The sequence below is a fragment of the Dipodomys merriami genome, unplaced genomic scaffold (assembly GCF_024711535.1).
Source record: "Dipodomys merriami isolate MVZ:Mamm:240054 unplaced genomic scaffold, mDipMer1.0.p SCAF_11, whole genome shotgun sequence".
NCBI lineage: Eukaryota > Metazoa > Chordata > Mammalia > Rodentia > Heteromyidae > Dipodomys > Dipodomys merriami.
This window is the reverse complement of record NW_027202382.1, coordinates 14,329,177-14,347,994: the sequence shown is the minus strand read 5'-3', so window position 1 is coordinate 14,347,994 and position 18,818 is coordinate 14,329,177. Positions and strand designations below refer to the sequence as shown.

At 46.9% G+C, this 18,818-nt stretch overlaps 2 protein-coding genes across 2 annotated transcripts; both read left to right on the top strand.

Annotated features, from left to right (window-relative positions):
* The first annotated feature begins 530 nt into the window (after nucleotides 1–530).
* Ccl21 (C-C motif chemokine ligand 21) lies at nucleotides 531–1,670 on the top strand. The gene is made up of 4 exons (XM_070009154.1): nucleotides 531–677; nucleotides 771–891; nucleotides 975–1,157; nucleotides 1,255–1,670. Exons 1-4 carry the CDS (start codon nucleotides 611–613, stop codon nucleotides 1,286–1,288), a joined length of 405 nt encoding a protein of 134 aa, XP_069865255.1. The 5' UTR covers nucleotides 531–610; the 3' UTR covers nucleotides 1,289–1,670.
* A 12,374-nt stretch (nucleotides 1,671–14,044) lies between these two features.
* Nucleotides 14,045–15,885, top strand: Ccl19 (C-C motif chemokine ligand 19). Its single transcript, XM_070005670.1, has 4 exons — nucleotides 14,045–14,350; nucleotides 15,104–15,236; nucleotides 15,442–15,535; nucleotides 15,627–15,885. Exons 1-4 carry the CDS (start codon nucleotides 14,290–14,292, stop codon nucleotides 15,645–15,647), a joined length of 309 nt encoding a protein of 102 aa, XP_069861771.1. The 5' UTR covers nucleotides 14,045–14,289; the 3' UTR covers nucleotides 15,648–15,885.
* Nucleotides 15,886–18,818: the final 2,933 nt, after the last annotated feature.

Genomic DNA, 18,818 nt, shown 5'->3' with positions numbered 1-18,818 from the left:
TGTACAGAGGGGTTACAGTCACATGTCAGGTAAAGAGTACATTTCTTTTTGTACACTGTCTCCGTTTTTCCCTCCCATCCCCACCAACAAGTTATATAGCTCGTTTTCAATATAGTGTCTAGTGAGTACCACTGCTGCATTTGTTTACTGTTTGTCCCTCTTTTTCTATGCCCCCCACCCCCTTTACCTTCCTATGGACAGATACATGAAGAAACAAGACAAAAATGAAGACAAAAAACAGCAACAAAGACAAAAACCTATTGTTTCCATTTCCTGGAGCTCATTGTGATAAATATTCTTATATACGATCAGGTGCAGCAGGCATTGCGCTTTCTGTTGCTCGCCTCAGAGTGTCCTCCTTTGGTCTCGCAGTGTGAGAGTCCTGTATCATTTGTTGTGCTGAGGCACTGTTTTTACAGCGGCCACGGTAGTGAAGCTGGCACAGGCTAGGGTCCAGCATTCAGGAAGGAAGGGGGGGGGGAGACATGGAAGTGAAAGCATCCAACTGCATAAATAGGCAGCAGGCCAGTCCCAGCCCACACACAGACCCCCAACTTGTGGCTGTCCATCTTGTCCACGGCTCGGGATCGTCCTATCTTTAGTCACAGTCATGGCTCGGATGCTGGCTCTGCACCTCCTTCTCCTGGTCCTGACTTTCTGCATCCCCTCCATCCAAGGTACCAAAGGAAAAGGGAGGCTTAGCTGGGGGAGTGGGTCGGAAAGCTGCGGGGAAGAGCTCCTAGGCAGCATCTGTGAACCCCATTCTGCAGGCAGCGATGGAGGGGGTCAGGACTGCTGCCTCAAGTACAGCCAGAGGAGAATTCCCTACCACGTTGTCCGCGGCTATCGGAAGCAAGAGCCCAGCTTGGGCTGCCCTATCTCAGCGATCCTGTGAGTGGCTAAAGGCTGGCGGAGGAGCAGGGAATTCATGTGGGCAAAACCAAGAAGGCTCATTAACCACCTCCAACCCCCAGGTTCGCCCCCCGAAAGCGCTCTCAGCCAGAGCTGTGTGCAGACCCAAAGGAAGATTGGGTGCAAAAGCTGATGCAACGGCTGGCCGAGCCACCAGTCCCGAGGAAACCAGGCCAGGCCTGTAGAAAGAACAGGGGGGCCTCCAAGTCTGGAAAGAAAGGGAAAGGTCCCAGAGGTTGCAGGAGGTAAAGCAGCTGAAGGGAAAGGGAGGGGGAATCGAGGGGAGCCTCAACCTGCACTCCTCCGTGCCCCCTCCCCTCCACACACACCTTCTCCTTCCAGGACTGAACAGACACAGAGCCCCAAAGGCCCGTAGTCCAGTGACCAGCCTGAAGCCCAGAAGACCCTCCACCCACCAACCTGAACAGGACTTGGAGCCCTGATATGAGGGGCTAAAGGGGGGCTAAAAAGAACTGAGGGGCTCCAGAGCAACTACATCCCACTGGCTTTATCCCACCCCCTTTCTCCTGCTTGAACCAACCCACCTGCATTCCCATTGCCTCCTGCCTTGCATGCCTGAGCCACCAGGTCCAGAGAGGGAGAACGTTGCCCAGGGAATAAGGGAGGAGATGGTAGGGCTGGCCCCTTGGGGAGGTCACACAGGACCGGAGAGGCTCCCCACTGCACCCCCACCTTTCCCTTGAAAATGTTCATTTAGACCTAACTGAATAAAATCCAGTTCCAGCCTCTATCCAAAATACTCATTCTTGTGTGTTGGTGTCTGTAGGGAACTGATGGCACTTAAGGGAGAGATGGCACACTCCGGGGCCCCTACAAGGGCTCAGCATGGTGATCTCTGCTCTGTTACTACCTACCCCAGTAGTTTCCTTGCCCCAAATACATGGGTAGTTGTAGGGCAGCTGATGGGCAAGGATGGGCCTTGATCTCTGAAGAACCTCTGTCAGCCCCAGAGATCCTGTGTCACAGAGAGAGAGAAAGAGAAAGAGAGAGAGAGGAGAGAGAGAGAGAGAGAGAGAGAGAGAGAGAGAGAGAGAGAGAGAGAGAGAGAGAGAGAGAGAGAGAGAGAGAGAGAGCATGGTTTTACAGGCCTCTTGACACTTCAATGAACCCTTCCCTAATTTTATTCTTTTTTTTTCTTTCTTTTTTTGCTGGTCCTGAGGCTCAAACTCTGGTTCTGGGCCCTGAGCTCCTTTTTTGCTCCAAGGCTAGCACTCTACCACTTGAGCCACCGCACCACTTCCAGCTTTTTCTGTGATTAATTGGAGATAACAGTCTCACAGACTCTCCTGCCCAGACTTTGAATCATGATCCTCAGATCTTAGCCTCCTAAGTAGCTACCTGCACCTGGCCCTAATTCTATTCTTACTCCAATAGTGATCTGAAGTGTTTTCCCCAATCTTCCAGGAACTTTGCTTCCACTTTCCTTGGGACCTTCTGGATGAGAACCTCTAACTACTGCTAGTAAGATTTCCCAAGAGGGGGTAACAATACTCGACAGGAGATGTACTCATTACCTTACTCATGTAGCTGTAACCCCTCTGTACAGTATCTTTACAATCAAATGTATTTAAAAAAAAAAGATTTCCCAAGAGTCATGCCATGGCCTGTACCAGTTAGTAGCACAGGCAAAAACAAATTCTAGTGAAATCTACCCTCTGCACAGTTCCAGCCCCAGAAGCTTCTCAGAGCCTCAAGAATGCAGCCCTGTTCAATGAAGCTCAACCTGCTGTTCTGTCTGCCTTAATGGGACTTTTGCAATATCCTTCTGCTCCTGTCTGGGCTCCTCGGTTCCCTCCACTTCCTTCCAGTTAGGAAAGCAAGCCTCTTCCTCTTTCCCTTTTTCCTCTTTTCTTGCCTAGCTGGGACCCAAGGCACTCAAACTCCTTGAGTTTGAAAGCGCTTGATTCAGATATAAATCATACCCTGATTCAAGACAACTCCAGCCAGCCTCCTCTACCTCTTCCACTTCAGAGCCCTCCTACTCCTCAGTTAGAGAGAGAGAAGGGGGGGAGAGGGAGAGGGAGAGAGAGAGAGTCCATGATGGGATGGGACAATGTGGGAAAGAGGAGCGGATCCTGGGGGAAGGTCAGAGGAGGCAGGGCCCTAGGAGGCTGGAGGTGGCTGGCTGGCCCACCTCATCTCTCCATGGAGCCAGCGTCTGCTGCAGTGTTTAGCATTTACTGGAAAATGGTTAAAGTATCTTCCCCTTGAGGCTGATAAAGACAGGGCTCTTCTCTCCCACCACTGTGCATCAGATGTGACCTTAGCCTATGAGGTGCAAGAAATACTGCATTTTTAAATGCCCTAGAAATGAATGTCATTCTTACTCAGCCCCTGCAATGCAGTGCTGGCAAAAACTCACAGGCATCAGGCACTCTGCCAAAAGCTATATAATGATCCTCAAAACGCTAAGTCCCAGGACAGACCTGCTACCTTCCTTGTACCTCTCCCCACTCCCCCAACCCCCGACACACACTCCCTGCAACCCCAACCCAACACTGGATAATAGCTGTGTTCACCGTGACCCCTATAGTCCCAGCAGGTAATGTGCCTTCAAGTCTGTGCCAAATTTGAAATATGGGAATTCAGATATGAATGTTTCTGGACTCGGAGCTAGCTTCTTCCCCGCCCCCATCCTGGCCTCCAACCAAAGTCATCCACTAGAGGGCTGTCATCTGTTCCCTCACAGCCAGGGATCACAGCCTAGCTGCCCATGCTGTCTGGACCTACACTAGTCCCCTCTGCCATCTGGAAGGGTAGTGGAGATTGTGCAAGTCCAACCTCTCTAGGGTATAATCTCTTCCCAGATTTACTTTAGACTTTTGCAAAGGGCAGAAGGGCATTTGACATGAGGATAACTCTACTCCAAGCCCAGCCAAAACCCTTGCCTACACTAAAGTGAGAGGAAAAGCATAGAATAAACAAAACCTCATGGCACACTAAATAATCTCCACCCTTGCTTACCTGCCAGCTGCTTCAAGCCTTGTTCTGGGCAGGTGTCCAGCACATTATTTATTTCTTTGGAGGCTGAGTGACCCCTCTCCTGTTTTTTTCTTTGTCAGTTCTGCCTTATTTCATTTTCTTTTAATAAAATATGTAATTTTTTTTAGTCACATAATATATACATGTGGTTTTTATGTCAAAAATATCTAAATGTTTTGTTTATGCCTATTTCTGTCATCTTCCTTCCTTCCTTTCCTTCCTTCCTTCTTTCCTTCCTTCCCTTTCTTCTTTCTTTTTTTTTTGGGGGGGGGGGTGGTGGTGGGGGTCCGGTTGTGGGGCCTGAACTCTGGGCCTGGGCGCTGTCCCTCAGCTCTTCAGCTCAAGGCTAGAGCTCTACCACTTGAGCCACAGTGGCACTTCCGCTTGTTTCTTTTTGCTTATGTGGTGCTGAGGAATCGAACCCAGGGCCTCATGCATGCAAGGCAAGCGCTCTACCACTGAGCCACCTTCCCAGCCCTCTTTCTTTCTTTTTGATTGATTATTTTGAGACAGAGTCTAATCACATAGTCCAGGCTGGCCTCAAATTTGTAATCCTTGTGCCTGCTCAATCTCCCTAGTGTTTAGATTACAGGTGTGCCACCATGCTCAGATTACTTATGTCTTCTTTACCAATTGGCTTCCTATTATAAAAAGTGAAGGAACTTTGAGGCCAGAATACTCAAAGGCTCATAGCTATAAAGTGACAGAGGATAATGACAGAAAATGTAATTAAAGAGTTGTATGTCAATCCAAGCACTGGTGGCTCACGCCTGTAATTCTAGCTACTCAGGAGGCTGAGATCTGAGGATCGAAGCTTAAAGACAGCCTGGGCATGAAAGTCTATGAGTCTCATCTCCAATAAACCATTCAGAAAACCAGAAGTGGTGCTGTGGCTCAAGTGGTAGAGGCTAGCCTTGAGCTGAAGAGCTGGGGACAGCGCCCAGGCCCAGAGTTCAAGCCACATGACTGACAAAAAAAAAAAAGAGTTGTATGTCAGACACTACAATTTTAGAAAAACTGAATTTTAAAAACGTGAAGATTTAACTCTCTTACCAACACTCCTCTCCTGTGATGCAATCACTTCATCCTCTAAATACAACTGCTATGACCACTATAATTAGATCATGATCAATTTACATTATCAGGACTACATAAATATTGTTCTCTATAGAACAAAATAAGTACTATATTTACTTGTTCATTAGTCAACATTTTACTTTCTGAAGATTCTAATGGCTCTTGCCTTTAAAAATATCTTTTCTTCCTTTTTTGGGGGGTGGGGGTGGGAGTGGGGGAAGGACAGGGTCCAGACTTGATAGTCCTACCTCAGCCTCCTGGGCTAGGATTACAAGCATACGCCCCACATCTAGCTTAATATTTTTACATAATGTGCATTAAAAATCTAATGTTTAAAATATATGTAATAGAAGAAAATATAGCTGCATGCTGATGGTTCATGCCTGTAATTCAGGCTGAGATCTGAGGATTGCAGTTCAAAGCCAGCCCTGGCAGGAAAAGTCCATGAGATTCTTATCTCCAATTTGCCATCAGAAAACTAGAAGTGGAGTTGTGGCTCAAGTGGTAGAGTGCTAACTGTGAGCTAAAGAACTTAGGGACAGTGCCTAGGCTATGAGTCCCTGCGACACAACTGACAGAAGAGGAAGAAATGGAAGGAGGAGGAGGAGGAGGAGGAGGAGGAGGAGGAGGAGGAGGAGGAGGAGGAGGAGGAGGAGGAGGAGGAGGAGGAGGAGGAGGAGGAGGAGGAGGAAGGAAGGAGGAGGAGGGGGAGGAAGAAGAGGAGGAGGGGGAGGAGAAGGAAGAGGGGGAGAAGAAGGAGGAGAAGGAGAGAAGAAGAAGAAGAAAGAAGAAGAAGAAGAAGAAGAAGAAGAAGAAGAAGAAGAAGAAGAAGAAGAAGAAGAAGAAGAAGAAGAAGAAGAAGAAGAAGAAGAAGAAGAAGAAGAGGGAAAGAAAGCAAGTGGCAGCAGAAGGGTCTTGAACTCACAGCTCCACACTGTCATTCTGCTTTCCTCTTTCTTTCTTTCTTTCTTTCTTTCTTTCTTTCTTTCTTTCTTTCTTTCTTTCTTTCTTTCTTTCTTTCTTTCTTTCTTTCTTTTCTTTCTTTCTTTTTGTTGGTCATGGGGCCTGGGTGCTCTTTCTGTACTCTTCAGCTCAAGGCTAACGCTCTACCACTTGAGCCACAGCACCACTTACAGCTTTTTCTGCTTACGTGGTGCTGAGGAATAAAATCCAGGGCCTCATGCATGCAAGGCAAGCACTCCACCACCTGGCCACCTTCCCAGGCCCATTCTGCTTTCTTAAGTATGGCACTCTACCACTTGAGCCATGTCAGTAGTTCCAGAAAAGGATTTCTTAAACAAAATATAAAATCAAATCATAAGGGAAAAGATCAACTCTATCAAATTCACAGAAGTTCGGCATAAGATGATAATGTATATACAACTTTATTTTTCCTCCTTTCTAAGTCCCCATTGGAATTACAGTACAGTAAACATTTTGGTATTTTTATGTATATAAAGAGATAAACAAACAAGAACCAAAATGGAAGAAGAAATGAAGACAACTCTTCAAAAGCCTGCCAGTTAGAAAAGTCAATGTTTCAGTCATGATGGGCACAAGGTATAAAACCAAATTAACAAGTCTGAAGGATTTCCAGTGTCTTGTTCCTGCATATATTTTTAAATCCATATTTGAGAGATTATTACTATGCTGGTAACCAGCACAAACAAAACAACCCAACAATGAACAGTGTCTACTAGAAAGGTGAAATGGAAAATTATGAAGATGAATTATGCCCAACATTTACAAAATCATCCCTTACCATAAAACATGCAATCCCCCAGGGTGCACAGGTTGGCTGGAAGAAGGGGATTGGCTGGCACTAGCTCAGCACGACCTGCACCACCTGCTCAGCCACCTGCTGGGGAAGAAGACGCTGTTTCATTCTGAACTGGTTAAGCCAATCCTTTAAAGAGGCATAATCACCAATGATGATTAGTTTTAATATCTTTATCCAGCCAAATATGGGGTAGAGTACTTCTATTCAACACACGCAACACTCGTGGCATGCTCTACCTTGCTGTGTGGCAAGAAGGTCAGAAGGATGGGCTCTGCATTGTGTTATCTATGAAAACTCAAAATAATGTGTTTCCTAGCTTTAAATCTTTACCTGTGCAGCATAGCTCTAGTGTCTGCTGGCCTCTTTTGTGAAGTTCCACCCCCATCTAGCTGTTATTTATACTTGTACTTTAGGACAAAATGAAACTCCTATCCTTTACCATAAATCTCAACCAATGAGTTATTTCTTTTTTTTTTTTTTCTAATACCTATACTTGTAATTCTTCTAATGATGCCTACCCTGTTAGCTGAAAGTTTCAGTTGTGGCAAACTAAGATATCCCCAGATCAACTCTGTTGACATGATGTTTTTTTCTAGATTTGCTATATTTCTTTAGAAAAAAATTCAATAACAGATATAATAACAAGTTTCAGCCCAGTATCAAGAGAATAACCTGAGGCCACTTGTTCTGAATCTCCGCTGCAAGAGGAACACATTGGCTGCGACAAACTCATTGCCCCATTCTGTCACCAGGGGGCAGCATTATCATGCCGGTCCTCTGTCCACTGAAGGCAAACAGTTCATCTGTGTGTTGGATTTTCTCATTTCCTTTAGCTTTCTGGGTCATTTTCTTTTTCTTTCTTTCTTTCATTCTTTCTTTTTTCCTCCTCCTCCTCCTCCTCCTCCTCCTCCTCCTCCTCCTCCTCCTCCTCCTCCTCCTCCTCCTCCTCCTCCTCCTCCTCCTCCTCCTCCTCCTCCTCCTCCTCCTCCTCCTTCTTCTTCTTCTTCTTCTCTTTCTCCTTCTCCTTCTTCTCCTCCTTCTCCTTCTTCTCCTTCATTTATTTACTGGTTTTATTATTTTAAGTCAAAAATTTTTCATGCCAAGTCAGAGGGCTAGCGTTTCTGTGTCCATTTATGAACAGGACAAACTCCTTTTCCGCCGGTGGAGTTCAAACCCTTCATCATCCAGGATCCAGCAGAAAGAACAGTTTGTCTCTGCATCGATCTCGGGGATCAAGAAAGCTGTGCTTAGAGCTGGAGCTGTAATTAAGTGGCTGAGCAATCCATCTAGGAATCAGTCGGGTGCAGATTATTTATCCTGAGAAGGAAATGCCGGAGGTGATGTGAACTTCCTTCAGCCTTTACGCCAGGCGGCAATTACTTTACATCAGTCATTCCTGGTGCCTTAGATTGGGGTGAACTGGGGATATGTGAGTGGGGAACCATCTATTCGCAGGTGGACATGAATCTTCGCCTTCACACTGGCCCAGGTCCATCGAGGTGCGGACACCACCACGCACGCCTGTACAGCAAGGAGGACCCTGAGGCCCTGGAAGGGCCAAGTTCAGGGTCTGGGACTTGGGATGCTGGAACCTCGCTCCAGGGCCTCCCTTGCTGGGCTCGCGCGCCCTCTGCCGGCCTGAGAGCGAAGACACATTCACATTCGGCGCCCAGGCAAGACATCACTCACAACACCCTACACGGCTCGGCCAACATTCATCCAATCAGCAAACACTAAGCATCCATCCGGTCTGGGTCCTTTCCTACAATTATTTATGTATTCCTCTGAACCCCTCTGTTCACTTGGTTGTCTTCCCAGGTCCTAAAAACCCCTCCCTCACCCCGATGGCAAAGACACTTCCCTCCCCCAAGTTCTCCCATCTCTAGAGCTGGGATTTGTTCAGACTGGAGTACCCCTGGAAGGGTCGTGGGGCTATGCTGAGCTACCGGGCTGGGTGGCTCCGAGCTGGGTGGGGCAAGACCTTCCCAGGGTTCACACTGAACCAGGAACCCCACGAGAGCGACAGGACTGCGTAGCGAGTTGGATGAAGCAGTAGAGCTGAGGCCTCTGTGAATACCATCAGAAACAAGTTCACACTCACCTCCCTAAACCTCGGGGCTCCATTCCACACCTCCATCTATATCCTTTCCCTTTATCTATGACATGGGAGCCTTCATGTCACCCTCCTGCTTCCTCTGCACCTCCCTGAGCTGTAGATAACTGGCAAGCCTCAAGACTTGGAACTTGAACCTCTTCTATCCATGTTCTCTTTCAGTGATCTCATTGTCCTGGGTCTTTAAATACCACCCATATGCTTCCAAATTTCTATCTTCAGCTAGAATCTTCCCCCAGCTCCAACTCATGCCAACTATCTACTTCACATTGCCATCTATATCTCCAACATACAGCTTCAACTTAAGTCAAACCGAGGCTCCTGCACCCCTCTCCTCTGCAATCAATCAGCCACATCTTGATAAGTATAATTCCAAACAGTGAGTTTCTCAAGCCAAAAGCCTTGCAGTATATTTGCCCACTCCACCTCCTTTTTTATTTCCGTCTGTCCTAGGTCCTGAACTCAGGCCTTGGTGCTGTTCCTGAGCCACTTGGTGCTCAAGGCTAGTGCTCTACCACAGAGCCATTTCAGGTTTTTTCTGAGTAGTTTATTGGAGATAAGAATCTCATAGACTTTCCTAACAGGGCTGACTTTGAACCACAATCCTCAGATCTCAGCCTCCTGAGTAGCTAGGATTACAGATGTGAGCCACCAGTGCCTGGCTTATTTGCCCTGCCCCCTCCCACCTTTTTCCCCCTCCCATATCCTGTACTGAACCCTTGCACAAAGCTCTACTGTGTTTTCACAGGTGATAACTTCTTACTAACTCTGAGTGTTATCATCTGCCCCCAGCATTGTGACAGCCTCTAGCCTCCTTTTTTTTTTTTTTTTCTGGCACCACTTTGGTATAGTCTATATTCAACAGCTAATATAGATCATGATACCACTTCCCTTTTTGGCCTCCTGGTCATCCCTCAAATGTCCTTTTGTATCCAGAGCTTTTCCCCTGTTGTTTTCTCTACTTAGTACATCTTCCCCTATCTCTGGATGGCTCTCTTCCCAACCATAACATAAGCTCTGTGCTCACACATTCTCAGGAAAGGCTTCCATGATGCCTTAAAATAACATCCACCCCTACACTACCTACCCCTTACCTAATTTTTCTTCATAGCACCTATTGCCATCTGATATACTATAGATTTTTCTTGTTTGCTTACTATCTCCTTCATTAGAATACAAATTCTACAGTAGCAGAAACGTATCTACTTTGTTTACTGTTCTTTTGTAGCACCAAGAGCAGTGCCTGCCAGAGAAGGCCCTTAGTAACATATTTATGGAGTGAATGTGGTATTACTGTTTCATTATTCTGCTATTTCCTGATGACTCTCAGGATCTTTCCCGATGGGCACTTCAGGCAGATGGTACTGAAATTGAATGGAGATTTGTGCCAGCTTTGCACTACACTGTTGTGCTACTGGTGATTTTGGCAGGAAACAAATGCATATTCAAAAAAGGCTTAATGGAAAATAATTTAGTGAAGGGACCACTTACAAAGAGGGTGGCAGGATTTGCTGCACACAACCATTTCCTATGAATGAACATAGCTCTAAACCTCAGGCCACTAAATGCACGGTCTGAAATCCTGAGGATTTTCCTTCACCAGGGCTATGCCTGGCTGGGGCTCAAGCAGCTATTTCTTACTGACTTCAGAATACCTTAATGATCCATTTCTAAATCAAGACCATCAAATTAAGCACCAAGTGAGTACTTAAAAAGGATGGAGTGGGGCCAAGTGGAGAGGAGTAGACAAATGAAGAGACAGACGAGAGGTACTTAGGAATTCAATGTATAGCCTACAAAATTAAGAAGAGGGAGGGAAGGGTTGGGTAGGAATGGATGAGAATGTTTAAAGAGATGCCATTGATTAAAATATATTGTGGGCTGGGAAGGTGGCTCAGTGATAGAGTGCTTGCCTTGCATGCATGAGGCCCTGGGTTCGATTCCTCAGCACCACATAAGCAAAAAGAAAAAAGCCAGAAGTGGCGCTGTGGCTCAAGTGGTAGAGTGCTAGCCTTGCGCTGAAGAGATGAGGGACAGCGTCCAGGCCCAGAGTTCAGGCCCCACGACCAGACCCAAAAATAAATAAATACAAAAATAAAATAAAATAATTGTATTCATAAACAGCTTTGTTAAATGGCAACTCATTTGTACAACTACTTAAAGATAATAATAAATAAAATAAAAAGTTAAGTAAAAGAAAATAAATAAAATGGCTAACTGTCCTATCTCATGTATGCCCTGTCCTTTAAAAACAAAAACAAAAAAACATTTTCTCCCCTCTGTCAATGCATAGAAAACTTCCTGTGAATTCATAAAATAAAGAAGCAGAAATAACATAAGAAGGAATCTAAGTCATATTCTCCCATATTTTTACTCTTCTAAGATCTAGTCTCCCACATGCAATGTCACTTAACAATGAGCCTGTGCACATCCAGTTGGATGATGCATATAGACAATAACCCTTATGTTACATGATTATTGGTTAAACTAGAGACTAAATTTTAGAACATAGCTTTTAAAACAGTAAACTAATCATTTGCACCAGGTGCTTGGGGCTCAGGCTGAGATCTGAGGATGGAGATTCAAAAAGCCAGCCCAGACAGGAAAGTCTGTGAGACTCTTATCTCCAATTAACTGTCAGAAAACTGGAAGTGACTCTGTGGCTCAAAGTAGTAGCCTGTTAGCCTTGAGCATAAAAGCTCAGGGACAGTACCCAGGCCCTGAGTTAAAGCCCCAGGACCAGCAAAAAATCAGCACCAGCAGCAGCAGCAACATCATTATCATCATTTGCAGAGAAGCATGTCTTTTTTTTTTTTTTTTTTTTTTTAATTTTTTTTTTTGTGTCCGGTTGTGGGGCTTGAACTCTGGGCCTGGGCACTGTCCCTCAGCTCTTCAGCTCAAGGCTAGCACTCTACCACTTGCGCCACAGCGCCACTTCCGGCTTTTTTCTTATGTGGTGCTGAGGAATCGAACCCAGGGCCTTGAGCATGCAAGGCAAGTGCTCTACCACTGAGCCACCTTCCCAGCCCGAGAAGCATGTCTTTACTCCGTACTTTAAGAGGCTTTGGCCCTAATTCTATTAGGGTTCCCTACAGCAACCTTATCTGCCCCCAGACAACCTGAAATTTGTTGAATCTGTAGGTCATTAGGCCCAAAGAGCAGGGAAACTTCCCCTGGAGCCCAGGCCTGCAAGGTTCTTCTTTGCCCTGGATCTCATTCTGAACGGTGAGCTCTACCCCAGACCTACCACAATTTTACAATACTCCCCACAGATAAATCAGGGATGATACATGCATCCAGGATTGGGTAGTATTATATTAGCTTGATCACCTGGGAATGGTGTTAATATTGTTAAGTTGGTTACTGAAAGCCTGCATTCAACCAGGACTAGAACCTTGCTGGCACATTTTAAGACATTGCCTTAACTGCTAAGTTAGCATTACTGAGCCCCTTCGGCTGACTAGTCCCATGTGTGTGTCTCTCTCTAAGAAAACTCTTGAAACACTGCTCCCTCCTTTTGCCTCTCCAGGCTTCAGTGTGGTAATGACTTCCCACCATTGCTAGACCCAGTGTCTCTTCATGTTGGTTACTTAGTTCTAGCTCACATCTTATACTATCTATCTATCTATCTATCTATCTATCTATCTGTCTGTCTGTCTGTCTGTCTGTCTGTCTATCTATCTATCTATTTATCTATCTATCTATCTATCTGGTTTAAAACCAAGGGCTCTTTCTAGACTGCCATGCTACCACTTGAGTCACACTTCCAGCCCTGCTTTTTGAATATTATTTTGGAGATGAAGTCTTGCAAACTTTCTTCCCTGATTGGCCTCAATTGATAATCCTTTAGCTCTCAGCCTCCTGAATAGCTAAGATTATAAGGATGAGACCTAGTGATAGGCTTAAGTTGCCTGTTTATTAAAATCTTTTTTAATAGTTCTGAGGTTTGATCTGTCTGGTAGGCAAAGAGTCTACTACTTGAGTTATGCCCCCTAATTCTTTTTTTCATTTGTTATTTTTTCCAACAGGGTCTCATATTTTTGCCCAGGCCAGTCTCTGACCATGGCTCCTCATCCTACCTATGTCTTCCTATAACTGGGATTTCAGACACTCTACCATACTCTGTTATGGATTGAGATGGAGTCTCACTAAACTTTTGCTCAGGCTGGCCTCCAACTTTAGTCCTCCCAATCTCTGCCTCCTGGATAGCTGGTATTGCAGGCATAAACCACAGTGTTTGGCTTGGTTAAATTTTCTTCTCTGTGTGTATACCAGCACATAGAAGACAATCAGAAATATTATTATTATAGTTAATGGATAGAATAAAAGATGTCAGAAGCAGGAAGGAAACACTTCCCCACTCCAAAAAAGGGTCCAGAGTTTGGGTAGGGAAGATTGAATATATCCCATATATTAATTTCTCCTTGGAGATCATCTCTTTTTGTCTTTCTCATAAGAATGGGAAATCACTTGTTCCCTCCTCCATCTGTCAATTCCTTGGCTCTTGGGCTTTGTATGAACATGAGCTGGCCATTCCCTTGCTTTTAGAAATCCCCTCTTAGTTCCCAGGATTGAGAGAAAGCAAAGATGAAAGGGAGCTATGCCAGGCCAGACTCTCTCCAGCAGTTCCTGTGCCCCTAGGCAATGAATTTGGGAAACTGATGGCTCGGGAAAGGATCAATGCCTGTAAGAGCCAGAAGGCTGCATGCAGAGGCCTGAGATGGGAACCTGGGCCTTCTCCTAAGGAAGCTTCCCCTTCAGCTGTCCTTGTCTCAAAACACGGGCTGGTCCCCAGAGGATGACATAGAGGACCCATCTAGGCTCTCCAGGTTTGTCTGAGGGCAACATGAAGCCTTACCAGAAAGGACAGAGGCACCAGGGAAGATGCAGAATGAACCTAGCAAAGCAGATTCAACTCTTCACCCTGCTACTCTTACTTCTGAACCAGCCCCAAGGCTGGTGATGTAATTTCCACCAGTGGCATGAGAAGGCTGAAGCTGACAGCACCCAGCCCCACTTCTGGCCAGACTGCAGACTGCTTCAGTTCTCAGAGCTGAAGCCAAGGAAAGCAAAGAGGGCAAAGCCACCAAGGGGGAAGAGGGGGGGCAGGGTTGAGTTCTGCCAGAAAGACAGGGGTCAAGGGGAAGCCCCAGAATGGGAAACGGAGGGGAATTTTTGCATAGTAAAAGTAAAAGCTCTAGACCATAAATAAGAAGCAGGCCACAGCCTCACCCAATCTCATCCACACACTCCTAGAGCCCCTCACAACCCATCAGGACTAGCTGTGTGCTTCCCATCCCATCATACCCACCCAAGCCTCGGCCTCTCACCGACTCCTGCACACACATCCAGAGACTCGCTCACTCTCACACACTTGCTGCCAGCCTGCCTCAGTTCGCCCTTCATGGCGCCTGGTGTAACCCCACTACTGGCCTTCAGCCTGCTGTTTCTTTGGACCTCCCCAGGTAAGACTGAGGGAAAGGCAGGAGTGGGGTGGCAGTGAGTGGGGCTGATGTCTTGTTTCTCACTGCTTGACAATGGCCGTGAGTGACATACATCATACGTTCATCTCTCTCAATGGACCTGGGGCTCCCTGTACTCTGTGCATCTGTGTACCCCTGAATTCCAGTGTGGCTCATCTGTTGGCAAAACCAGGACTCCATGGCTGCTCTTGTCTCTTCCTGTGTCCTGCTACCTCTGTTTCCTGAAGAAAGAGGGAACGAGATATATTTGTTTTAGGAAAGGAGACTATTTGCCAGGCTGACAGTCAAATATTTGTAATTCTTTTCTTTCTCTTGTTTTGCTGTTGTTTGATTTGGTTGCTTTGTTTGAGATAGTGTCTATGTTGTCTATGCTGGCCTTGAACTCTTAGTGATCCTCCTGCCTCAGTCTCCCCAAATGCTTGACCTATAGCAGTCACAGGCCTTGCTCTTACCAGCCTTCCTGCCTCAGCATTAACTCCTTGCTTGTTAAAACCTGAGGGAAGTTGAGTCCCGGGACAGAGGCCGATTGGATCACAACAGCAGAAAGGCATTTGTTGGACCTAGAGCGGTGTGATTCTTTACCAGTTTGATACATTGGTGCATACTGAGCATCAGGACCAGTATTCACACACACATACACACACACACACAATCACACAGAAGTGTTTCAACCCTGCTTAGAGCTGTGGCTTCTCTGTCTCATGGTCCCTATGTTCTACCTTTCCCCTACCTCAGCCCCAGTGCTGGGTGGTGCTAATGATGCAGAAGACTGCTGCCTGTCTGTGACCCAGCGCCCCATTCCTGGGAACATCGTGAGAGCCTTTCGCTATCTTCTCATCAAAGATGGCTGCAGGGTGCCTGCTGTTGTGTAAGTGATCAGAAGACTATCTAACCCCAGCCACCCCCACCCCATTAGCTCCTCCAGATACCCCCACTACCTTATCCCTCTTCTCCTGCCCAAGTCCAAAGGACAAAGAAGTTCCTGAAACAGGTTCTTATCCTCTGCCTCTCATATTAGAGCCTTCCAAGAAGCTGAGTTGCAGGGCTCAATTCTCTCTGACCTCTAACTCCAGGTTCACCACACTGAGGGGTCACCAGCTCTGTGCACCCCCAGACCAGCCCTGGGTGGAACGCATCATCCGGAGACTGAAGAGGTTCTCTGCCAAGGCAAGCCAAGGCCCTGCCCAGGCCTGCTTCCTCCCTCCAAGCCCTTGTCTAAATATCCAGCTCCTGACCCTGCCTCTCCCTGCCTCCCCAGAGCAAGCGCCACAGCAGTTAGTTCTGGACAGCTCCAGAGGGAGCCCCGTGTCTCACTGGAAGGATGTGAATCACCCTGGCCTGGAGAACTAAGACCAGAAGAGAGGATCAAACCTCCTGCTGCTTTATACCAGACCTGACCCAGCGAGAGTAGGTCTGGAGTGTCAACATGAGTGGGGGTGGGAGGGTGAATGTGGCAACTGCTCAGCCTCCCTATGTCTAGATTGTAGTGCTTCCAATAAAGCCACCTGGCACTCATAGATCTGTCTGTTTGCCGTCCATTTGATCTGTTTGCCGTCTATTTGATCTCGACCTTGGAGGACAGGGATTGAAAGGAAGGAGAAGGAACAGCAGGATCTATTTCCTATTCTGAGACCTAAGAAACCTCTTACCAGCCTCCCTCCTCTTAAGGGCCAATTTGACACGGTCAACTTGGGTCAGTTCCCTGAGCCATCTTAAGTCTGCTGTCCAGGCAGGTGTTCAAGCATCCAGGTTCCTTCCAGATCAGGTGTTGGTGTGAGTGAGGAGGAGAGGGGAGGGCAGATGTCCTAGCTCTATGTGCCAGAAGGAAAGTACTCAAGTACCAAGCCTTTTCCTCCAACACAATCTTCCTCCTCTGCCCCACCGGCTTCCCATTTAGATCCAGATGTCTCTTCCTCCAGGAAACAAGCCTAGGCTGGTTTAGTAGCTTCACTCTCTCCCAAGCTCCCATACCCCCCTGAGACTACCTTCTTCCAGCATCCATTACACTGAGCCATATTCGCTAGTTTGTGCTGGGAAGGAATCATGTTGAATTTAACTTCTAACGTACCACCTGGTACAAGGTCATCACTCAATACATATTTGTTTAAAGGCTGAATGTGAATGGACTCAGCGGCCATGGGTAAAAGTCCAGTTGTCTATTCTGTTCATAGGGAGTCTGACCTCCAGATCTGCCCCTCTACCTACTCAGTCTGAGCAAGCTCCAGCCCCACCTAAGCAAGGCTGAGCTACATAGACAATAACAGGGGTGATGACAGATGGACCAAAGAGCCAGAAGTCAGAGATGGGCATGAGGTCCATGGGGTAGAAGAAGGAGCAGCTAGAGACGCTCCAGAGACTCAGCAGGGAGGAGCCCCATAGTACCCCTGCAGTGCCCATCAGCCTCAGGGCTTACAGGCTACATGGAAACCAGACAAGACTCAGGGAAGCAGTCCCAGACCGAGAGGACGAAAGTCCTGTGACTCTTGGAGCATCCCATAGAGCTGCTTTGTGAAGATAAAGCCCCTTGGCATTAGAAAGTCCTCTAGGGAAGTGAGGGGACTGTTGCTTCTTAAATGCCTGTCCAGATGGAAGTGACAAGACTGTGCTGCTGCAGTCAGGTGGCTGCTAGGAGGCCAGATTGAACATCCTCGCCTAGAAGTATCACCATGTCATATAGACATCACCCAGCAAGCAAGCCGAGCCTGGGCACGCTTTCACGGCAGCCTCTTTCTCTTCTCGGTTCCCATGGCAGTTGTTCAAAACCTCAGGATCTCCAGAGTCACAAGGGGTTGGTGGGAGAGGGACAGGTTTCAAGAACAGCTGCTAGGGCTTGAAAGTTTGCCTCTGCTGCCAGGGGAGAAACTATTCATCCATTCATGCATCCATGTATCCATTTACTCAGCTGTCTCTGCGCTCATCAGACCTCCATCCATCCACTACTAACCTACCTGCTTCCCACCCACCCATCCACTAGTCTAGCCATCAAGCCAGACAGAATGCCCTGCAGGCAGAACAAATACATATTTGTTGGGGGAGAGGGGGCGAGGGGAGAGCAAGGAGTATGTTGCCTCAAATCTTCTTCAGATCCCGGGAAAACAAGAGGAGGTTAGCCTGACTCAGGAGCAGATACAAATCATCTCTCTGAGGGTGGGATTTTTGGCTGATAGTAATACCAGGGCAGAGCCTGAATGCAATCTCCATGCCACAGGGAGATTCATGAACAAGTCCAGAACATAATGCCTGGACCACACTCCTGACAACTCTAACCCTGTCAGTGAGCAGCTCTATGCAAATTCCTTCAAAATACCCCACCCCAGAGCCTATCAGATAACAGAAAAATAAAAGCTTGACTTTTTTTTTTTTTCAGTCCTTCCAAATAAGAACTTGGCTTCCAGAAGCTTTGGATCAGTCACACTAAACCCCCAACATTTGTACAGACTTTACCAATGTCTAGCACATCAAGAAACTTTCTACTTCCTGGATCCCCAGGGACCACTCTCTGGGAACAAAAGAGTCTGAGATTCAGGAATAGAGAAAATAAACCCCAGTAATCCCAGCTTCTCAGAGAGCAAAGGCAGGAGGATTAGGAGTTTGAAGGCAGCTCTAGCAAAATGAGCAAAAACAAAAAGGAGGCACTGGAAATGTAGTTGAAGCAGTAGAGTGTTACTGCAGCCCTGGGAGAGAGAAAAAGAGAGAGGAAGTACAAGAAATAAAAAATTTGGGGGGCTGGGAAGGTGGCTCAGTGGTAGAGTGCTTGCCTTGCATGCATGAGGCCCTGGGTTCGATTCCTCAGCACCACATAAGCAAAAAGAAACAAGCCAGAAGTGCCGCTGTGGCTCAAGTGGTAGAGTGCTAGCCTTGAGCTGAAGAGCTGAGGAACAGCGCCCAGGCCCAGAGTTCAGGCCCCACGACCGGACCCCCCCAAAAAAAATGGGGAAAGTCTAAGAAGATGACCATCTCACAGAGAGCAGGTATGCAACTCAGCCCATCTCTTTTCCAGCCATTACTTTCCATCCTATTTGTTCCTCCGTTTCCCACCCACACAAGCATACCAAGTCCTCTAGGACACTGGATCTTATCCCCTTATCTCCCTATCAGTCTGAGGCTGACCTGCTCCGACAGTCTCTGTCTGGTGACTCCATCTAATGAGCATCTGCTTCCTGTTTATCTGATCAACGGATGTGTGTTTCATTTGTCCTAAGCTTTACCTGCCTGCCTCTGAAAACTAACAGGACTGTTAGTTCTCTGGAAGGTAGCATGGGTACCTACCTTGTTACCTGCCTCTATAAAGATACTTTCCTCCCCAGCCCCTACCCCCCAGCACATGGCACACAGTACAGGTTCAAGGCCTATAGATGAATGATACCTTTTATGCTGAAGCCTCTTATCTGACTTCCCTTTGCAGGGATGTCAACAGAGAGCATCTAGGAGAAGGGACTGAGCCTGTTGA